The sequence below is a fragment of the Bubalus kerabau genome, chromosome 12, assembly GCF_029407905.1.
Source record: "Bubalus kerabau isolate K-KA32 ecotype Philippines breed swamp buffalo chromosome 12, PCC_UOA_SB_1v2, whole genome shotgun sequence".
In the NCBI taxonomy this organism is placed as follows: Eukaryota; Metazoa; Chordata; class Mammalia; order Artiodactyla; family Bovidae; genus Bubalus; species Bubalus kerabau.
The window spans coordinates 75023735-75046517 of record NC_073635.1 but is presented as its reverse complement, the minus strand read 5'-3'; the positions used below and the strand labels follow the sequence as shown (position 1 = coordinate 75046517).

The window sequence follows — 22783 nt, the reverse complement described above, 5'->3', positions numbered from 1 at the left end:
ATTAAAAAAAATAGGATAAATATGTGAGGTCATGGATATGTTAAGTGGTTTTACAGTAGTCATTTACCAACAAATCTTTACATCAACACATCATGTTGTAACCTTATACATATACAATTTTTATTATTAAAATAATGAAATCCTCATTGAAAGGTAAAACCAAACACTTTAAATGGAAAGTATTGCTTCTTTTCCCAATTTGCCACTTATCTAGAGCTTCTGTTTCTTGGGACACTTTTCTAGGAAAAATGGGAGAAGTCTTCTCCTCATCTTTCCCTAGCAAAGTCTTCTTAATCTCAGGGCTATGTGAATCTGAGGCCATGTCATCTCACTGTCTGTGTTTGGCTACAGCACATGACCCAGTTTTCTCCTGAGTGATGTGGAAATGGCAATCATTCCCATACACTCTAGTCAGAGTCTTCTTTGTCGTCTTTGTTATTATGTTTCACCTTCTACCATTTTGGAGATGAATACTCAGATTTTTGCACAAATAAGTGTGTATCTTCTTTCAGATCATTCTTAGGTCCTATAAACACATAGGAAATTTCACCAGAACTATACTTTGAAAACCTTAAGTTGGACTTGAGGTGATGGTTCAGTCAAACAAAGATCACTCTTTGCTGCACAAATGAACCATTGTCTACCTGTGTGTGTGTGTTTTTTTTTCCTCTTCCCACCAAACCCTTGGAACATTGCCCTTGGGAAACCTGATTTGACATGGCATGTTTGCTTAGATGAATATAAACATCTCCCAAAGCCATTAATTTGCCAGTTTAATTAAGCTAAGACTTGTCCCTTTACAAAGTTAAGTATTGTTGAGTTTAAACCATAGACTGTAATCTGAAATTTCAGAAATGTGGGAAAGAGCAGTTTGCTCTTGCACAGCCTTGTCTCAAGTATCCTGCTGAGGTGAGGGGCTATGACACTTCTTTGCAGGTTACAGGTGAGCTGATTCCTTAGGGCAAACGCTGGTGCTGTCAAGCAGCTCTGAAAGGCCACTATGAACATCTGTGGTTCATGCTCAGGCCTCGTCTCCTCATCCCTGGTCCTGGGGAGAAATCAGGTCGAGTGTTAGAAGTGGAATGGCTGCTAAGCTCATAGTCACAGTTTGCAATTTTGAGTGATCTTGTGGGATGTATCATATATAAAATGAATTGTCATTTATTTAGCTCTTCCACAACTTTGGTAAAATTACTTTCGGCTTTTGATCATTGGTTTTTTAAAAGTTGTGGTAAAATACACACAACATAAAATTTACCATTTTAACTCTTTTTAAATACAATATTTAGTGACATAAAGCAGTCATGTTATTGTGCAACCATCACCATTATTTGTCTCCAGAACTTGGTCATCTTCCCAAACTGAACCTCTATACCCATTAAATACTAACTCCCCAGCCCTTGCACCCCTTAGCCATCAATATTTTACTACTTCTCTCTATGAATCTTGGGAAGGTCCTCTGGAGAAGGAAATGGCAATCCACTCCAGTACTATTGCCTGGAAAATCCTATGGACAGAGGAGCTTGGTGGGTTACAGTCCATGGGGTCACAAAGAGTCAGACACGACTGAGCGACTTCACTTTCACTTTCTATGAATCTAACTATTCTATGTGCCTTGTGTAAGTGGAATTACACAGTGTTTCTCATTTTGTGTCTGGCTTATATCACATAGCACAATGTCTTTGAAGTTCATCCATGTTGTAGCAGATATTGTAATTTAATTTCTTTTAAAGGCCGAATAATATTCCATTATATATAGATATAGATATATGCAATATTTTATGTATTCATTCATCTGTCAGTGGACATTTGGGTTGTATCCATCTTTTGACTACTATGAATGTTGCTGCTGTGAACATGAGTGTACAAATATCTATTTAAGCCCATACTTTCTATTTATTTTGAGTACATTCCCAGGAGTAGAATTGCTGTACTAACATGCTAATTTTAATATTTTGAGGAACTTACATACTCTCTTCTATTGTGGCTATATCATTTTACATTCCCACTTGATCTTCGATTTTTCTGTTTAACAGGATCAGTAAGTGAAAAGTTTTTATGAAACATGACATTTTGTTTGGATCTGTGCTTACAGTTGGTAATCTGTTGAAATAGCTCATGGTATCTGTTCAGGTCTCTCAGGTCTCTAGGGCATTTTTTCAGAACATTTTTCCAAACAAAAGGATTGTGCAACACAGGCTATATTTTGGAAAGTCAGTAGACTGGCATTAAGAACACAGGTTCCTCACGGAAATAGCATTTTGAACATTATACTCATTCATTTCAGAATGAAGAAACTGAGACCAAAGTGTGTAAAAGATGTCATGCATGAATTAATGATCAATTCCAGATATACAGTCCAAGTCTCCTAATTTCCTTTCTTTAGACAACCTACCTGCTCTCATCTGAATTGGCTCAAATTTACTTTAGTTGGTTTCTAAGTCTAAATCTACACCCTTTATCCTTCAGGCAGGTCCAGGTTCACAGGGGGGCAGATTTTGCTTCTACCTCCTGCTCCTCCCTTTTCTGTCCTTGTGGGCGGGGCTGCTGCCACATTAAGGAGATGAAGGATGAAGGAGGGTCCCTGGAGCCCTGCTCTCTGGGATCATCCTGTTCTGCCTGACACCACGCAAGACCCCATGAAAACATGCTCTGTTTTGTTATGTTCTAAGAGTAACTTGGTATCACCAATCCCATTCTCTGTCTCCCTCTCTTATTTCAGGCCCTTCGCCTGAGTAGCTCAGCCATGGGTAAGACCACCACAGGCCAGATAGTCAACCTGCTTTCCAATGATGTAAACAAGTTTGATCAGGTAAGCTGCCTCTAAGAGATACTCTTCCATGTCCCATCCTTCTAACTGGGTTCAGCTTACTAGGATGCCAGGTGCCAGAGTTTGGTGTCAGCCAGGATTCTGTTGAGAGCCTAAGACGAGGGTTCTTTTTAATTCAATGCTTATTTTTTCTGTGTACAACTTAGATGTAATAATGTATGTTTTCCTGTGGATGAGAGTTTTGTTTTTCCAATAATAGACAGGCTGCAATGTTCTTGATTAGTGACCATAAGTGTCCTCTGGGCATGGCCCTTCTTGGCACATGGTGTGGGTGTTGCTGGGCTGACTGCCTCTTCCTCTGGATGATGAAAGCCTGGTAGGCAGGATTGTTATTTCCCCTGTGCCCTGTTCAGTGCCTGTTGAACTGAACAGGGAGCAGAAAGACTTATATAGGAAGCATTCAAGGAATAATGCCAAGTGGGTGGTCCCTAGCCAGATAAAACTTCCTTTTTGCTGTCCCCCATGTTCTTTTTTTTCACACTTATTTGTGAATGGATTACATTATCCAGGATGTTGAGCCTGTTGGTCAGATCTGTATTGTACTAGACCATTTGAATTATCCATTCATCAAACATGAAGTAAGGCTCCTACCCAGAGTCAGGGATGGATAAGGTTTAATTTCTGCCCTGCGGAAGCTGCAGCCTGCCAGGGAGGTAAATACACAATTAATTACTGTTGAGTGTAGTAGGTACCATAATATAGGCTTTCTTTGGGTGCTAGAAAGCCCCAGGGGAGATGGTGGGTGAATGCTGAGGCAGAGGGAATTTGGGGACACCCTGAGCCCATCTGTGGGGTGGACAAAATAAAATTTGTCATTCCAATGCTGCTGGATTCATTCTCCTGGCATGTCCCTGAGGCTGATTCTGTGCTGCCCCAGAGCAATGTCGTCTGGGGTGGACATCTGTATTTCTGCTTCAACAGGTTTGAAACCCACTGAGATCATTTCTGTTCAGGTTCTTGTTTGTTCTTTGATGGGAGATTGTTTCTAAATTGTGCCCTTACTGGTTTTATTGTATACAGTCCTAAGAAAGCTTTGTCTTTTTCTTTTAAGGTAACGATGTTCTTGCACTATCTGTGGGTGGGGCCACTGCAGGCTATCGCAGTGACCACTCTGCTCTGGATGGAAATAGGAATATCGTGTCTTGCTGGGATGGCGGTTCTTATTATTCTTATGCTTTTGCAAAGCAGCTTCGGGATGTTGTTTTCATCTCTCCGGTAAGAGAAACACAGGTTTAAGATTCTGTAGATATGTAATTGGTAACATTCATCATCTGTCTGATGGTTTTGTTCAAAAACAAAATGAATGCCTTCTCTGGTCTCTTCTTTGCATGTGTTGTAGGCCTTTCAGGCTTCTCCTGTGGAGGCTCCAGCCTTAACCTGAAGGCTGGTTGTGAAAGGTCCAAATGACAGGATTTACTCTTTTCTCGTGGCTAGCTTTTCAGTCACTGTACCTGAAGAGAGTGTCCTTAAGCAGAATTTGCCTATGTCCAAGTTTTAAAAACATTATTAAATAGTAATAATCTTTTGGTAATAAGGAGTTCCTGATCTGAGCCACAGTCAGCTCCTGGTCTTGCTTTTGTTGACTGTATAGAGCTTCTCCATCTTTGGCTGCGAAGAATATAATCTGATTTTGGTGTTGACCATCTGGTGATCATGAACTCCTTATTACCAAATTCAGACTTAAATTGAAGAAAGTAGGGAAACCCACTAGACCATTCAGGTATGACCTAAATCAAATCCCTTATGATTATACAGTGGAAGTGAGAAATAGATTTAAGGGCCTAGATCTGATAGCTAGAGTGCCTGATGAACTATGGAATGAGGTTCGTGACATTGTACAGGAGACAGGGATCAAGACCATCCCCATGGAAAAGAAATGCAAAAAAGCAAAATGGCTGTCTGAGGAGGCCTTACAAATAGCTGTGAAAAGAAGAGAAGTAAAAAGCAAAGGAGAAAAGGAAAGATATAAGCATCTGAATGCAGTGTTCCAAAAAATAGCAAGTAGAGATAAGAAAGCCTTCCTCAGCAATCAATGCAAAGAAATAGAGGAAAACAACAGAATGGGAAAGACTAGAGATCTCTTCAAGAAAATTAGAGATATCAAGGGAACATTTCATGCAAAGATGGGCTCAATAAAGGACAGAAATGGTATGGACCTAACAGAAGCAGAAGATATTAAGAAGAGGTGGCAGGAATACAGAAGAACTGTACAAAAAAGATCTTCACGACCCAGATAATCATGATGGTGTGATCACTGACCTATAGCCAGACATCCTGGAATGTGAAGTCAAGTGGGCCTTAGAAAGCATCACTATGGACAAAGCTAGTGGAGGTGATGGAATTCCAGTTGAGCTATTTCAAATCCTGAAAGATGATGCTGTGAAAGTGCTGCACTCAATATGCCAGAAAATATGGAAAACTCAGCAATGGCCACAGGACTGGAAAAGGTCAGTTTTCATTCCAATCCCAAAGAAAGGCAATGCCAAACAATGTTCAAACTACCACACAATTGAACTCATCTCACATGCTAGTAAAGTAATGCTCAAAATTCTCCAAGCCAGGATTCAGCAATACGTGAACCCTGAACTTTCTGATGTTCAAGCTGGTTTTAGAAAAGGCAGAGGAACCAGAGATCAAATTGCCAACATCCCCTGGATCACAGAAAAAGCAAGAGAGTTCCAGAAAAACATCTATTTCTGCTTTATTGACTATACCAAAGCCTTTGACTGTGTGGATCACAATAAACTGTGGAAAATTCTGAAAGAGATGGGAATACCAGACCACCTGATCTGCCTCTTGAGAAATCTGTAGGCAGGTCAGGAAGCAACAGTTAGAACTGGACATGGAACAATAGACTGGTTCCAACAAGGAAAAGGAGTACGTCAAGGCTGTATATTGTCACCCTGCTTATTTAACTTAAATGCAGAGTACATCATGAAAAATGCTGGACTGGAAGAAACACAAGCTGGAATCAAGATTGCTGGGAGAAATATCAATAACCTCAGATATGCAGATGACACCACCCTTATGGCAGAAAGTGAAGAGGAACTAAAAAGCCTCTTGATGAAAGTGAAAGTAGAGAGTGAAAAAGTTGGCTTAAAGCTCAACATTCAGAAAACGAAGATCATGGCATCTGGGCTCATCACTTAATGGGAAATAGATGGGGAAACAGTGGAAACAGTGTCAGACTTTATTTTTTGGGGCTCCAAAATCGCTGCAGATGGTGACTGCAGCCATAAAATTAAAAGATGCTTACTCCTTGGAAGGAAAGTTATGACCAACCTAGATAGCATATTCAAAAGCAGAGCTATTACTTTGCCAACAAAGGTTCATCTAGTCAAGGCTATGGTTTTTCCTGTGGTCATGTATGGATGTGAGAGTTGGACTGTGAAGAAGGCTGAGTGCCAAAGAATTGATGCTTTTGAACTGTGGTGTTGGAGAAGACTCTTGAGAGTCCCTTGGACTGCAAGGAGATCCAACCAGTCCATTCTAAAGGAGATCAGCCCTGGGATTTCTTTGGAAGGAATGATGCTAAGTCTGAAACTCCAGTACTTTGGCCACCTCATGCGAAGAGTTGACACATTGGAAAAGACTCTGATGCTGGGAGGGATTGGGGGCAGGAGGAGAAGGGGATGACAGAGGATGAGATGGCTGGGTGGCATCACTGACTCAATGGACATGAATGAGTTTGAGTGAACTCCAGGAGTTGGTGATGGACAGGGAGGCCTGGCGTGCTGCGATTCATGGGGTCACAAAGAGTTGGACACGACTGAGCGACCGAACTGAATTGAATAATCTTTTTTTTTTAAAAAGTCTTAATTTATTGTTTATTTATTTGGGCTTCCCCACATCTTAATTGAGAAAGCAATGGCACCCCACTCCAGTGCTCTTGCCTGAAAAATCCTATGGATGGAGGAGCCTGGTAGGCTGCAGTCTATGGGTTCGCTAAGAGATGGACAGGACTGAGTGACTTCACTTTCACTTTTCATTTTCATGCATTGGAGAAGGAAATGGCAACCCACTCCAGTGTTCTTGCCTGGAGAATTCCAGGGACGGGGGAGCCTGGTGGGCTGCCGTCTATATGGTCGCACAGAGTTGGACATGACTGAAGCGACCTAGCAGCAGCAGCAGCAGCAGGGTCTTAGTTATGGCATGTGGGATTTTCATTGAGGCATGCATGTAGGATCTAGTTTTCCTGACCAGGGATTGAACCTGGGCCCCCTGAATTGGGGTCACGGCATCTCACCCACTGGACCATTGGCTCAGATGATAAAGCGTCTGCCTACAATGCAGGAGACCTGGGTTCGATCCCTTGGTCAGGAAGATCTCCTTGAGAAGGCAATGGCAACCCACTCCAGTACTCTTGCCTGGAAAATCCTATGGACAGAGGAGCCTGATAGGCTACAGTCCATGGGGTCACAAAGAGTCAGACACGACTGAGCAATTTCAATGTCAATGTAAATAGTAATAGTCTTATATGCCATTTTCTAACTGCACATATTTTTGTTATGCTTGTGTTAGAGCCTTTTCAGGTATGGATGTTCATATCTTACTTTTAATTCACTGTTTCCATCTAGGTATAAATACCCCAAGGAGAAGACTAATCTTAATTAATTATCTCCTTATAATTAGTAGAACCTGCCCATCAGCTTAAGTGATAGAACACTGGCTGATTATGAAGGGCCTCATGGTGATGAGTTAGACTTGAAGGAGGTCTTAGAGGGTTGGAAGTGGGTTACTGACCAGGTTGTCAGGTGATGAAGATACTGTGCTGTTTGAAGCTCTTTGAGTTCTTGTATGTGTGTGTGTGCATACCTCTGTGTGTGGTATATTTCTCTACTTGGAATTTCCTCTCATGTCTTTGCTGTGGAGTGATGTTCCTCATCAGTTGAGGCTGTGTTCCACTGCTACCAGGTCTCTGAAGCTTTTCTTGCTCTCCTTCCCCAGAGGAACTAACAGCCCCATCTTTTCTGCTCACCAGGACTTTTACTCCTGTTTTATTACAGCATAGCCAAGGTCTTCCTGTTAGATTCAGGTGCCTTTCTGCCTATACTACCCAGCCGTGAACTCCTTGATCAGGTGGTATATATCTGACTCATTTCGGGCCTTTGTTAGCTGGTACTGCAAATTCTCCAAATTACTTCTTGTATTGGACTGAAGGGTTGGCTTCCTAATTGAAGTCTTTCTCCATTTGTACTTTGAGAAGGACCTCCCTGTGATGTAAGCACAGAAGTGCCATACGAAATCATTTGATCCCTGGTCTCTGCCTATGAAAACTGCTGCTACTATTGCTATGGAAAGTTGTGCTGTGATCACTAAGGCTCATCTCACGTCTGCCCCTCAGGAGTAAGACTGCAGCTCTCACAGACGACAGGATCAGGACCATGAGTGAAGTTATAACTGGCATCAGAACAATAAAAATGTGTGCTTGGGAAGATTCACTTGAAGACCTTATTTTCAGTATGAGAAAGTAAGTTTTTTGTATGTACACAGCATATTTTCATACTTTGTTTCCTATTCTACTGAATGGTTAAGATGCCTTAGAAAGTTTTTACATTAAGGTGGACTTTAATACTATCCATTCCATATCCCCACATGTGGCAGTAGGGTTAAGTAGAATGAAATAATTTGTCATTTAACCTGCTCTTCCATTTACCATCTTCTTAAAGGAAAATATATATATATATATATATATATATATATATATATTTCTTACTTATATGGAATTGAAATTCCAAATATTTCTTAATACACCAAATCTCCAAAAGCAGTGATTCTAAGATGTTGGTCTTTGAGATGATGACATTAATGCTAAAACTATAATTTGTATTAATGTAGTACAAATGGGGAGATTATAGATGTTGGAGGTACCTATATCAGGCCAAACTTTATGAATCAATACTATTCTTTCCAAACAGAGCCATAAAAATACTGTTCCTTTTTGTTTTGCTTTATGTTTGTAGAATATTTTTCCATCTTTAATTTAAATATCTGATGAGTGTTTATACTCTAGCCCAGAGTGCTTAGTTAGAATATTCTGGCTGCTTCCTGTCACCTCTCACTTTGTACCTTTGTGGGGACCCCTCCCTCTGCTGAGAATACATTCTCATCTTCCTTCTTCTCTGGCCTCCACCAGGCGAGTGACTCCAGTTCATCTTCTCAGGGTCTATATGTGTGACTTGCTCTCGCTCCACTGCTCCATACATGACACTGCTCTGTATTCCCACTGGGGCTGTGCTGACTGCCTCTGTCTAATATCTTGGTCACAATTCTGGTGTTGCTTATTCTCTTCTCTCACAAGTTCATGAGCTCCTGGACGGGACAGGTTGTGTCTTTCTGTCATCAGGGAGGAGCCTGGCATGACTTTTGCTTACGAATACCTATTGAATGAATGTTCAAACCCTAGTCTCATTGACCCAAAATGTGTGTGTGTGTGTGTGTGTGTGTATTTTAATTTAAAAGAAAAATTTTAATCTTTTTTATTTTGGCCCCACTTTGAGACATGTGGAATTTTCCTTCCTCTCCAGGGATTGAACCCCTGCCCCTGCATTTAAAGCATGGAGTCTTAGCCACTGGACCACCAGGGAAGTTCTAGGCAAAAGTGCTTAAGAATGTGACATTAATATTCCAATAGCTATGACAAAGCTAGACAGCATATTAAAAAACACAGAGACATTACTTTACCAACAAAGGTCCATATAGTCAAAGCTATGGTTTTTCTAGTAGTCACATATGGATGTGAGATTTGAACCATAAAGAAAACTTAAGTGCTGAAAAATTGATTCTTTTGAACTGTGGTGCTGGAGAAGACTCTTGAGAGTCCCTTGGACTGCAAGGAAATCAAACCAGTCAATGCTAAAGGAAATCAACCCTGAATATTCATTGGAAGGACTGATGCTGAAGCTGAAGCTGAAGCTCCAATACTTTGGCCACTGGTGCCAAGAGCCAACTCATTAGAAAAGACCATGATGCTGGGAAAAATGGAAGGCAGGAGGAGAAGGGGATGGCAGAGGATGAGACAGTTGGATGGCATCACCGACTCAATGGACATGAGTTTGAGCAAGATCCAGGAGATAGAGTCCACGGGGTTGCAACGAGTTGGACGTGACTGAGTGACTGAACAACAAACGACAACAACACAGGCTCCAATTAGTTGAGAGAGTGAAGTGGTGACTAAGTGTGTGGTCCTGGTGTTGGGGCAGATCCACGGGTGTGCACTGTGTAGTGTCTCCAGGACGTGAGGGATGGTTTATCTTAATCTGTGTCCACTCCCTAGAAAGGGACCCCTTACACAGAGCACTTGAATTCATGACTTGACTGTCTATGCTTCTTCTAAAACCTATTTCCTACACTCTTTTCCAGGAGGGAACTATATAAGATTCTGAGAAGTTCTTGCCTTCGGGGAATGAATTTGGCATCATTTTTCGCTGTGAGCAAAATCATGATTTTTGTCACCTTCCTCACCAACGTGCGGCTTGACAATGTGATCACAGCCAGCCAAGTGTTTGTGGTGGTGACGCTGTTCGAGGCTCTGCGGTTCTCGAGTACCCTCTACTTCCCCATGGCTGTTGAGAAGGTGGCAGAGTCTTTTGTCAGCATCCAAAGAATCAAGGTTTGGTGACACAACTTTTTTTAAAGTTGTAGGTGGATTTTTGTAAACTACTTCCTTTTATTTGGTGTCACCAGGTTCCAGTTAGATGAGATTTAATTCTCTCAGTGCCAAAACTGGCAGTTGTTCCAAAATGTTCCCTCTCTTCTCTCTTTCTTTTGCTGCATTGCATCTTCATTGTTCCGATTAGGTGGGGCTACTCTTTGTTGTGGAATGCTGACTCTAGGTTCCTGACCTTCAGCAGTTTTGGTGTGTGGGCTTAGTTGCTCTGCAGCTTGTGGTGTCTTCAGGGATCAGAATAAAACCTGTGTCCCCTGCCCTGGCAGGCAGATTCTTAAGACCACCAGGGAAGTCCCTGTGTAAAGTTTTCATTGAAAATTTCAGGAAAGCAATTATTTTTGCCTGTACCTTGTTCCTGAAGTTTAACAATATATCTTCCTTTTTCTGTAGAATTTTCTATTACTTGATGAGATACCACAACTCCTCCCTCAGCTGCCATCAGATGGTAAAACGATTGTGAACCTGCAAGATTTCACTGCTTTTTGGAATAAGGTAACAAATCCTCCATTCCAAGATCAAGACTGCTAAAAGACAACTGTGACACAGATTACGGGGGATTTTGAGATTTTTACCCATGGTGTCAAATGTGACTTGCTCATTTGCTGGAAGCATGTTATAAAAATTCTCAAAATCAGGAATAAAGTTTTCAGTTAATGGAGATGAAGTATAAAATCAGCCTAAGACATTTGATATGTTGCTCTCTACCTCATTTTCAAAAAAAGCTTTCAAAGTGTTAGCACGGTTTGAACTTAAAGTACATGTAATGTTAGAATTTATAGGATTGGACAAAATGCTGCAGTGTGGAATGGGTTAACTAACAAATACATAGCTAGTTGTTACAAACCAGATGCTTTGGGGAATAGGTATGCATTTGTTTTTGTATACTAATGTTCACAGAGTATCTCTATTACATGATGAGTGAGGCTGTGATTTGGATCTTTGCTGTGGGGTAGGGTGGGGGCCGGGAGAAGGCAATGGCACCCCTGCCTTTGCTCCAGTACTTTACTCCAGTACTCTTGCCTGGAAAATCCCATGGATGGAGGAGCCTGGTAGGCTGCAGTCCATGGGGTCGCGAAGAGATGGACAAGACTGAGTGACTTCACTTTCACTTTTCACTTTCATGCATTGGAGAAGGAAATGGCAACCCACTCCAGTATTCTTGCCTGGAGAATCCCAGGGATGGGGGAGCCTAGTGGGCTGCCGTCTATGGGGTCACACAGAGTCGGACACGACTGAAGCGACTTAGCAGCAGGGTGGGGGCTACCCCATCCTGAGCTTCTGAATGGTTCTGGATACTTTGGTGGCAGCCAGGACAGGAGGAGACAGCAGGTGGGCATGGTGAGTATCAGTAATTCCTAGTTAAAAGGTTGCAGTGTGTGGAAACAGGGAAAACTGGCAATTTTCCAACACTTTGTTTATTTACCATGTTCAGGCAAACATAAAAATCAACAAGATCTACTTTCAATAAGTTGTCAATATTGCACACCCGGTACAGGCCCTTTATCAACAAACTGGAATGCTCCCCCTACCCCTGGTTCTGTGGCCCTCTATGCACATCCTCCTGTATCAGTGTGAATTAGTTGGGAAAACAGAACCCAGACAACAGGAGAGGGAATTCCTACAGAGAATTAGTTACATAGATGATAAAAAAAGAGGGGACAGAAAGGACAAATGGTGGTGTTTGAGACAACCCAGGGATGAGCAAAGGCAGGAAGCTGCTCCCACCCCCAGGGTTGGAGGGACTCAGAGAGGAGGCGCCTCCATCCGGAGCAGAGCCAAGGAGCCTGGCTGCTGTCAGAGTGGGGACCATAGAGCACATGTCCAGGTGCTATAGACTTGTCCTTTCTTTTCATGCCTGCGACTCTGTTCTGCCACCTGCATTGTGTTCATCTACTTCTGACTCAGCACTTATTGTTCCCACCAACAAAACAGTGAAAAGTGAAAGTGTTTGTCACTCAGTCTTGTTCGATTCCTTACCCCATGAACTATAGCCCAGCAGGATCCTCTGTCCATGGAATTTTGCAGGAAAGAATGCTGGAGTGAGTTGCCATTCCCATCTCCAGGGTATCTTCCCAACCCAGAGATCGAACCCGGGGTCTCCTGCACTGCAGGCAGATTCTTTACCATCTGAGCTACCAGGAAAGCCCAAAATAGTAGGAGGTTCCCAAATACGTAAAACCACATCCTTTCACCTTTTGCACATGGAAACTCACACAAGGCACCTGACCTACCCTGACAGCTTCTCCTACCTTAATACTGTAGATTTAACTCCTGCTTGGAATTTCTTGTCAAAATCCACTTGAAGCATTTCTGGAAAGCACCACTAAAATTCCATTGTAAAGACTAGTCTCTGTGAGAAGGCAATGGCACCCCACTCCAGTACTCTTGCCTGGAAAATCCCATGGAAGGAGGAGCCTGGAAGGCTGCAGTCCATGGGGTCGCTAAGAGTCGGACATGACTGAGCGACTTCGGTTTCACTTTTCACTTTCATGCATTGGAGAAGGAAATGGCAACCCACTCCAGTGTTCTTGCCTGGAGAATCCCGGGGACTGGGGAGCCTGGTGGGCTGCCATCCATGGGGTCGCATAGAGTCAGACACAACTGAAACGACTTAGCAGCAGCAGCAGCAGTCTCTGTGAACACTAACACATGGTTTGTGTTTTTTTTTTTTTTTAATTTAATTTTATTTTTAAACTTTACATAATTGTATTAGTTTTGCCAAATATAACACATGGTTTGAATGACCGATTACTAAATTTCTTTTGTATCAAACTATTGAGCATTTCAGAATGAGTGATTTTGTTCCTTTAAGAACTTAATAACATGTTCTCAGACTTTTGTGCATTTTGCACTGTAGTGTGTGTGCATATATTCAGTTGCTAAGTCTTGTCCAACTCTTTGCAACTCCATAGACTGTAGCCTTCCAGACTCCCCAGTCCATGGGATTATCCAGGCAAGAATGGAGTAGGTTGTCATTTCCTCCTCCAGGGGATCTTCTGGACCTGCATTTCCTGCCTGAGTCTCCTGCATTGGCAGGCAGATTCTTTACCACTTGAGCCATCTGGGTAGTCCAGAACACCATATACCGTTGTTCTGGAATTGCTTATGGAGGACTGTGTCATGAGTAATTAGGGTTGTCAGGTTAGGTCATGGGTGAGAGAGCTCTTGAAAGGGGAGGGGCACATATATTGGGGGTTTTGGAGAGACGTTGAGTCTGAATAAAGCCCCTGCTGGGTTGGGAGGCAGGAGGTAGACATGAGCTCTATAACCTGCTCCCCTAGACAGCCAGGTTGGCAGGTAGGGACATGTCTCAGGGACCCAGGTTCCATTCATGAAATGGTGGGACTTGGTCTCAGTCTTTAAGCTCTAATATAAACGGTTCTGTGTGAGCCTCCAGATCTCATGGGACAGGGGTTTCCAACTGTGTCTTCACAGAGTGAGGGCTCAGCTGATGATCCTTTTTGAGTCAGTGTCACCTGAACCTGGGTAACCAGGAGGGGAGGGGACCCAGTACCTCTGAGCTGTTGAGTGCTGCTCATTTCTGGTCATGGCAGAGCAGTGCCTGCCTGAAGCCTGAACAGGGAGGGCCACTCTGTCCTGTCCTGACAAACTATGAGAGGAGGGGACAGGGATGGTGATGGTATGTGGTTCATTGTTTTGCTGTCATACCTGAGTGAAAAGTAGTAAAATAGGAACCCTAAATGTCATACAAGAAGGAGTGGAGAAGCTTAAAAAATATTTCTCATATTTTAAAATCTGGATAGATTTATAATTCCTATATTAATAAAATTTTGGGTTAGTTTTTTGGTGATGAAAAATAACTGTAATTTTTTTTAGATGTCTATAATTAGTTAAGTTCTTTCCAGAGAAATTTTTCATTTTGAAGATTATCCAGACTTTTAATCCAAATTCTGTGCTTTTAGTTGTTTGGGCCTTTTACTAATCTAGTGTAACCACTATTTTTTTTTTTTTAAGCATTAGCAGTTGTTAAGAATTTTCTTAATTGTCTTATATCTAAAGACACACATACCCTTAAGTCTGTCAGGAATGTGACATGTCATTGGCATGATGAGTAGTTTCTCCTCTTTCACGTTGCGTCACATGTGCTGTCACATGTACCTTCATTTTTCTTCTTTTCATTTTTCTTATAGTAGAAGTAATTTATTGCCCCTGTTTAGCCAGGACAGGTAATGCATGTAACACATATAAACTTAATCCATGATGTCATAATTAACTTCTTCATTCCCCATTTTTTGTTATTGGTATTAAATTAGAGCTTTGACCATTATGTATAAGCCTTAATTTACCAGGAGTGACTTTATCATATAAGTGCCCCTTTGCTTGCTTTGCATTACTGAGGCTTATTCCTGATCAAATGAAAATGGAGAGATTAGTGATTTCAAATTATTTATTAAAGGGCCAGGCATGCCAGATACTTATGCTGCAACCTTGTGGAGATTAATGAGATAGTTAAAACTAAGGGTCATGATTAAAACTTATGATTAAAAATCCCCCATACTGAATATTCTATTAAGTACATTATTTTAGCAAGCTAGTGTGCATCATTCAGTTTGTATTTCAATCAGTTCCCTTGTCATTTTTACTTATAAAATTCTCTGGGTGTTCAGAGCTCTGTCTTTAAGGGAATCTGGTAAAAGAAGGCATCTTCCTAAAGACAACTAAAACTGCTTCAACCCCTACAGAGATACAATTGAAAGAAAAGGCCTCAAGGACAGAGTATCTTGAAACAGGAAGGAGAAAAATGTGGGCTACATTAGCATATCAGTGACTGTTATGTTATTTTTCTTCACTCCCTGAAGTAATGCGTGTTATTTTATTGAAATGGATACATTTTTATAAACTTTAATTTGCAGGCATCAGAAACCCCAACCCTCCAAGGCCTTTCCTTTACCGTCAGACCCGGTGAACTGTTAGCTGTGGTCGGACCTGTGGGAGCAGGAAAGGTAAGTTGTGATGCCTTTTGTCATCACAAAAGGTTGATGCTTTGCCGCAGCCCCTGTTAAATTCTCAGAGTAGAGCCCAGAGACAAGTGTGACACAGTTTGAATTGGGTGTGTCTAGAACAGTGTTTCTCTAGGTATGTTCCATGGAACATTAGTTTTTCAGGAAGGTTTCGTGTCAAATGAATGTGGAGAAACACACACTGTGTTTTCTTTCTTGGTGCTTCACAAGGCACAGTTGAGAACAGCTTGTGGGGAATATGGACGCCTCAGTGAAGGAGATTATTTATGTGACAGCTGTTCCGGACAGAATGAGGCAGTGGGGACTTTTTGTCACAGTGGTCCCTCCAGGAAGTCTGGAGGTGGTGCAGTCTTTTCCTGGAAGCTCTGAGCATTTCCTCATGTGACGACTCGGTCGTGTCAGTGTTCGTGTAGTGAATGTGCAGCCACAGGCTGGAGCTGAAGACACAGACATGAGCAAGATCCCAGTGTCTCTGCTGTCTAGAGGCAAGCAGGTTCTCAGGTGAGACAGATACACAGGCAGATTATTTCAGCCATGTGGTGAGAACTCTGGTGGTTCTCAGCGTGAGCACAGATACCCCACATCTGTATGGGAAACGAGATTTAAAGGATGCACTTCCCTGTGGCTCGGTGGTAAAGAGTTCACCTACCAAGGCAGGAGACACAAGTTTAATCCCTAGTCTGGGAAGATCCTACATGCCGTGGGGCAACCTAGCCTGTGTGCCATTAACTAATGAGCATGGGCTCTAGAGCCCATGCTCCACAACAAGAGAAGCCCCTGCAGTGAGAAGCCTGCTCACCACAGCTAGAGAGTATTCCCTAGTTACCACAACTAGAGAAAAGCCCAAGAAGCAATGAAGAGCTAGAACAGCCCAAAACAAATAAATACATAAATTAATTAAAACAAGATTTGAAGGATGTGTGCATGGGCACTTAGTCAGAAAACTAAGATTATGGCATCTGGTCCCATCAAATAGATGGGGAAACAGTGGCTGACTTTATTTTTTTGGGCTCCAAAATCACTGCAGATGGTGATTGCAGCCATGAAATTAAAAGAGGCTTACTCCTTGGAAGGAAAGTTATGACCAACCTAGACAGTATATTAAAAAGCAGAGACATTGTCAATAAAGATCCATCTAGTCAAGGCTATGGTTTTTCCAGTAGTCATGTATGGATGTGAGAGTTGGACTATAAAGAAAGCTGAGCACCGAAGAATTGATGCTTTTGAACTGTGGTGTTGGAGAAGACTCTTGAAAGTCCCCTAGACTGCAAGAAGATCCAACCAGTCCATCCTAAAGGAGATCAGTCCTGGGTGTTCATTGGGAGGACTGATGTTGAAGCTGATCTTTGGCCACCTGATGTGAAAAACTGACTCATTTGAAAAAACTCTGATGCTGGGAAAGATTGAGGGCAGGAGGAGAAGGGGATGACAGAGGATGAGATGGTTGGATGGCATCACCGACTCAATGGACATGAGTTTAGGTAAACTCCAGGAGTTGGTGATGGACAGGGAGGCCTGGAGTGCTACAGTTCATGGGGTCACAAAGAGTCGGACATGACTGAGCGACTGAACTGAACTGAACTGAACACAATGCAGAAATCTAAGTGCACGATGTATACACGAGAGGGTGATGATTTCCCTTGTGGTGGACTTTTACTCTGAATGCATGACTCACTTTAGAATTCTCTTAAATAATCATCTTTGGATATATTATTCACCCATAGCTTTTTCAGAACAAGTGTTTGTCAAATAAAGGATGCCCAGATACAGGAACCAAAACACTAAACATCAGATACATGAACTACAAATCCTGCCGGGCTGCTCAGCTGGTGAAGGATGTTAAACATTCTTCAGTTCAGTTCAATTCAGTCGCTCAGTCGTGTCCGACTCTTTGCAACCCCATGAATCGCAGCATGCCAGGCCTCCCTATCCATCACCATCTCCTGGAGTTCACTCAAACTCACGTCCATCGAGTCAGTGATGCCATCCAGCATCTCATCCTCTGTCGTCTCCTTTTCCTCCTGCCCCCAATCCCTCCCAGCATCAGAGTCTTTTCCAATGTGTCAACTCTTCGCATGAGGTGGCCAAAGTACTGGAGTTTCAGCTTCAGCATCAGTCCTTCCAAAGAACACCCAGGGCTGATCTCCTTTAGAATGGACTGGTTGGATCTCCTTGCAGTCTTTCCTTAGTAGAACTTCATTTGGGGGAAACTCAGGCAGAGTAGATTGTTTATACTATTAATATTCCTTATCAAGCATTAGTTTACATTGACCAATAATGCTATTTTCCTGTTTTTTTTTCTTTCATTTTTATTTTTTATTCCATCTGCCAGAGCTATAGTTTATCCTGTTCTGAACAAAAGGGTTCTATCTTTTATCTAGCACCAGGGTGGGGTCTGCTGTGCTGTGGGTCATGTCCTGTCCTGAGTGCACCCTGTTCACGTGTGTGTGTTGCCATCTGTTCCAGTCGTCACTGTTAAGCGCTGTGCTGGGGGAGCTGCCCCCAAGCCAGGGGAAGCTCAACGTGCACGGGAGGATCGCGTATGTTTCTCAGCAGCCCTGGGTGTTCTCAGGAACTGTGAGGAGTAACATTTTATTTGGGAAGAAATATGAAAAAGAACGATATGAAGAAGTAATAAGGGCTTGTTCTTTGGAAGAGGTGAGTAAAGACTTTTGAGTTGCACGTACTCGAATTTTAAACAGTGATACTGTTAGTTTAAACTATAAGGTTTGTGGAAAATTTTACTGTTTAATTTGAAAAATCTTTTGATTGTGGCTTACTATTTTAATCTGGTGTTCCAGGTAGACATGTAGGCACATACGCTGCTGTGGTAATTCTAATGAGATAACGACACTTACAGAATGCCTTTTTTGTGGGGTTGGAGAGTGATTGTGTCATTTTGTGAAGTTTCAGTCCCTTTTAACTTCTTTTTTTAATAGACAATTACAAAATTTGTAAAAATAGAGAGCACAGTGTAATGAACCCTCATGTACCCAGCTTCAGCCAGGAGCATCTGGTGGCCAGTCTCCCTGCCACCTGCCCTCTGCCAGACCCACCCCCACCCCAGAGTATTGTGGAGCAGATCCTAGACCTCAGATCAGTTCCTCTGTAAGCATTCCATTAGTTTTCTCTAAACGATAGGGAAACCTTTGAGGAAAAAAATAAAAATCACTACATTATTGAACCTAAAAATAACCCAAATTCCTGAATATCATCAAACTTGTAGTCTGTGCTTACATATTATGAATCATCTCACTGAGAAATCCCCTTCACCATTGTTGAAATCAGACTCCATATGAGGTTGGTCCATTGCACTTGGTTGATGCCTCCTTAGTCACTTTCAGTTTGTAGGTTTCTCTCTCCACTTCACTTTTCACTTGTAGTTTATTATTTAAAGAAAATGGAATAATTAAAAATTTCTTCTTAATACTACATTGTTTCACTGGGGGAGAGATGTTTTCAGAAATGGCATGGTATTTTATAGAAAATGGCAGCATGAATATTTAACTCTAGATTGGGATTTAGATGAAATCAGCAAATAAATGATGAGAACTGAATTTACCTGATGTTGTTGTTCAGTTGCTAAGCTGTGTCTGACCCTTTGCGATCCCATGGATTACAGCACTCCAGGCTTCCTTGTCCTCCAAATTCCCTATATCTCAGAGTTTGCTCAGATTCATGTCCATTGAATAGGTGATGCCATCCAACCATCTCATCCTCTGTTGGTTGCCCCTTTCTCCTCTTGCCCTCAGTGTTTCCCAGCATCAGGGTCTTTTCCAATGAGTTGGCTCTTTGCATCAGATGGCCAAAATATTGGAGCTTTAGCATCAGTCCTTCCAATGAATATTCAGTGTTAATTCCCTTTAGGATGGACTGGTTGGATCTCCTTGCAGTCCAAGAGACTCTCAAGAGTCTTCTCCAGCACCAGAGTTCAAAAGGATCAATTCTTCCATGCTCAGCCTTCTTTATGGTCCAACTCCTATATCCATACATGACTACTGGAAAAACCATAGCTTTGACTGTATGGACCTTTGTTGACAAAGTGATGTCTCTGCTTTTTAATATTCTATGTTTTTCATAGCTTTTCTTCCAAGGAGCAAGCGTCTTTTAATTTCATGGCTTCAATTACCATCTGCAGTGATTTTGGAGCCTAAGAAAATGCAGTCTGTCACTGTTTCCACTTTTTCCCCTTCTATTTGCCATGAAGTGATGGAAATGGATGCCATGATCTTATTTTTTGCAATGTTGAGTTTTAAGCCAGCTTTTTCACTCTCCTCTTTCACCCTCATCAAGAGGCTCTTTAGTTTCTCTTTGCTTTCTGCCATTAGCATGGTATCATCTGCATATCTGAGGTTTCTGCTGAAAATCTTGATACTAACTTGTGCTTCATCCAGCCCAGCATTTTGCATGATGTACTTTGCATATAAATTAAATAAGCAGGGCAACAATATACAGCCCTGACATACTCCTTTCCCAATTTTGAACAGACCATTGTTCCATGTCTTGTTCTAACTGTTGCTTCTTGGCTTGCATACAGATTTATCAGGAGGCAGTATTCCCATCTGGTATTCTCATCTCTTTAAGAATTTTCCACAGTTTGTTGTGATCCACACAGTCAAAAGCTTTTAACATAGTCAATGAAGAAGTAGATGTTTTTCTGGAATTCCCTTGCTCTCTCTATGATCCAGCAAATGTAGGCAATTTGATCTCTGGTTCTTTTGTCTTTTCTAAATCCAGCTTGTAAGTGGAAGTTCTCGGTTCATGTATTCCTGAAGCCGAGCTTGAAAGATTTTGAGCATCACCTTGCTTGCATGTGAAATGAGCACAGTTGTATGATAGTTTGAAAATTCTTTGGCGTTGTCCTTCTTTGGGATTAAAATGAAAAGTTATGTTTTACAGTCTTGTAGCCACTGCTGAGTTTTCCAAATTTGCTGACATATTGACTGCAGCACTTTAATAGCATCATCTTTTAGGGTTTTAAATAGTTTAGCTGGAATTCCATCTCCTCTACTAGCTTTGTTCATATTAAAGCTTCCTAAGGCCCACTTGACTTCACACTCCAGGATGTCTGACTCTAGCTGATCACACCATCGTGATTATCCAGGTCATTAAGGCCTTTTTTGTATAGTTCTGCATATTCTTGCCACCTCTTCTTAATCTCTTCTGCTTCTATTAGGTCATTAACTGTTTCTGTCCTTTATTGTGCCCATCCTTGTATGAAATGTTGCCTTGATGTCTTTAATTTTTCTTGAAGAGATCCTTTGACTTTCCCATTCTATTGTTTTCCTCTATTTTTTTTTTTTTTTTTTTGCATTGTTCACTTAAGGAGGCTATACCCAACTGAACACAGAGTTCCAGAAAATAGCAAGGAGAGATAAGGATTTACCTGATAGAAGAGTAAAACTTGGCAAAAAACAAAAAAAAATGTAAATACTGATAAATAGTATGTTACTTTCTTGGGTTATAAAAATCTATATTAAAGGGCTTTCCCTGAGTCTGTTCAGTGCAGTCTGGACATCTGACTGTTGTTTTGTACTGTGAGTAAAAGGCTAGGATGGACTCTCAAAGGCATGGTGTTAAAGCATCTAGACCACTTTCTGAGGAAATAGTAATTTTGCTTGAACAATGGATTGAACATCATAGATTGTATCAGGTGAGTAATATTTTATAATGATGTAGACAAACAGAATTGCATGTTTAATGGTCTGATTTCTTTCTCCAGGGTTATTGTTGATGGGAGATTGTGCTTTTTCAGAAATTATGTCAAGTTGTCAGGGATGAGCTAGATTTTTACTAAATGGTGTTTATACTGCATAAGAAAATAAGGGGAAGCAAATGTAAAACCAGAGACAATAGCTCCTGTTTATGCAGAGTCCACGTGAAAATAATTTCTGTCTCTTACATAGGTGCATGCACCCACATGAAAAGGTGTCTTCATTATCAATTCTTTATGAGTGTCCTTGATGTTCTCATCTTTATTTTATTATTGATAAAACTGAGGCTTGGAGGATGAAACAGCTCACTTTAACATTTGTAGATAAAGTTCAGTCCATTTCTGCACAACTCTAGACTCCATGCTTGTCCATGGTGCTGTGCTGCCTGTCAGTTGAGGAAGTTTTTAAGAACTTTTTAAAAAGCAGGTGATGGATAAAGGTGGAAGGTGGTGTGTGGAGTAAACAGATCTCAGGCATTTCTTCCTTACTTTAATCACGTCCAACTTCTGATGATCAGACCCCAGAGACCCAGGCCAGGGTATGGCTGTCTCTTTTGCGACTTTTCCTTTCTGGTAAAACTCAGCCCTTCTTTCTCCCCACACTTGGGTGTCTCTGGAGAAGAGCAGGTGTGGGACAGTGGTTGCCTTTCTGCATTTTCCCCGGAGGCTGATGCTTTGCTGCAGCCATGTGGGGTGACTGGACCAGTAATGCATGCAGTATTCTGGGGCTTCACCAACCCTGGGCATCTGTGCGGCACAGACTCTGGTGGGAAGGTGCTCTGCTGGACTGGGCTGCACAGCAATTCTTCTGTACGTGACATGATGTCTATAAACATGGACTGTTCCTCTTCTGCTGTGTGGTTGGGACATGGAGTCAGGTGCCCTGTGCCCATTCACTCCTTGGTAGGAAGGGAGGCCCAGGGAGGAGAAGCAGCACAGAGGGGAGTCCTGGCCCCGCTTTGTCAATTGCCTGCTTTCACTTTGGACTCATCCTTTTACCTGAGCCTCTGCAGTTTCTGCACCAAAGTGAGGACACTGGGTCAGAAGGTTTCCAGGCAGTTTTACTGCTGCTCTGAAATGTCATCTGTGACTCTTATTAGCTAGGTTTCAGCAAGGTCTTTATAACACCTGGGAACCACTTAATGAGTTATGATCCTACAGTCCTAGGTAGTAACTCCAGGTGTTTGTCTCAGTTTCCTTTTTTATTAAATGGGGGAGTGGTGAGATTATTGTAAAGGCTGCAACACATGTCTGTGAAAGGCAAAAATGCTAGGTGTTCAGTGAGTGGTAGTCATTGTTCCTATTATAGATCCTTTCTCTACATCCAGACATGAAAAAACTAAAGATTTATCCTTACTATTCTCCCTCCCCTCCCCACTGCCCATATCCTGGAGGGAAAAAAAAGCAACATTTCTTATATTCCATATGTTAATAACAGCCAGATATATTATGCTAAATATAACTGAAATAAACTTTTAAGTTCATTTCTATAATAAAATAGTGAGTTTTAAAGTAATCATATTTGGCAACATTCAGGCTGGTGACATCAACTCCAAGGTCCAGGAGTCAGAAGGCTCAGGGATTGATCT

General features: G+C 41.8%; 1 protein-coding gene across 1 annotated transcript in view; it reads left to right on the top strand.

The window, feature by feature from the left end:
* LOC129624177 (ATP-binding cassette sub-family C member 4-like) overlaps positions 1 to 22783 on the top strand; it is a 164348-nt gene that overhangs the window by 33988 nt on the left and 107577 nt on the right. The window contains exons 5-11 of the mRNA XM_055541873.1: positions 2723 to 2812; positions 3882 to 4045; positions 8175 to 8300; positions 10193 to 10442; positions 10890 to 10991; positions 15374 to 15463; positions 17948 to 18139. Of these exons, the coding sequence (XP_055397848.1) occupies positions 2723 to 2812; positions 3882 to 4045; positions 8175 to 8300; positions 10193 to 10442; positions 10890 to 10991; positions 15374 to 15463; positions 17948 to 18139 (1014 nt within the window). The remainder of the gene's footprint in view (positions 1 to 2722; positions 2813 to 3881; positions 4046 to 8174; positions 8301 to 10192; positions 10443 to 10889; positions 10992 to 15373; positions 15464 to 17947; positions 18140 to 22783) is intronic.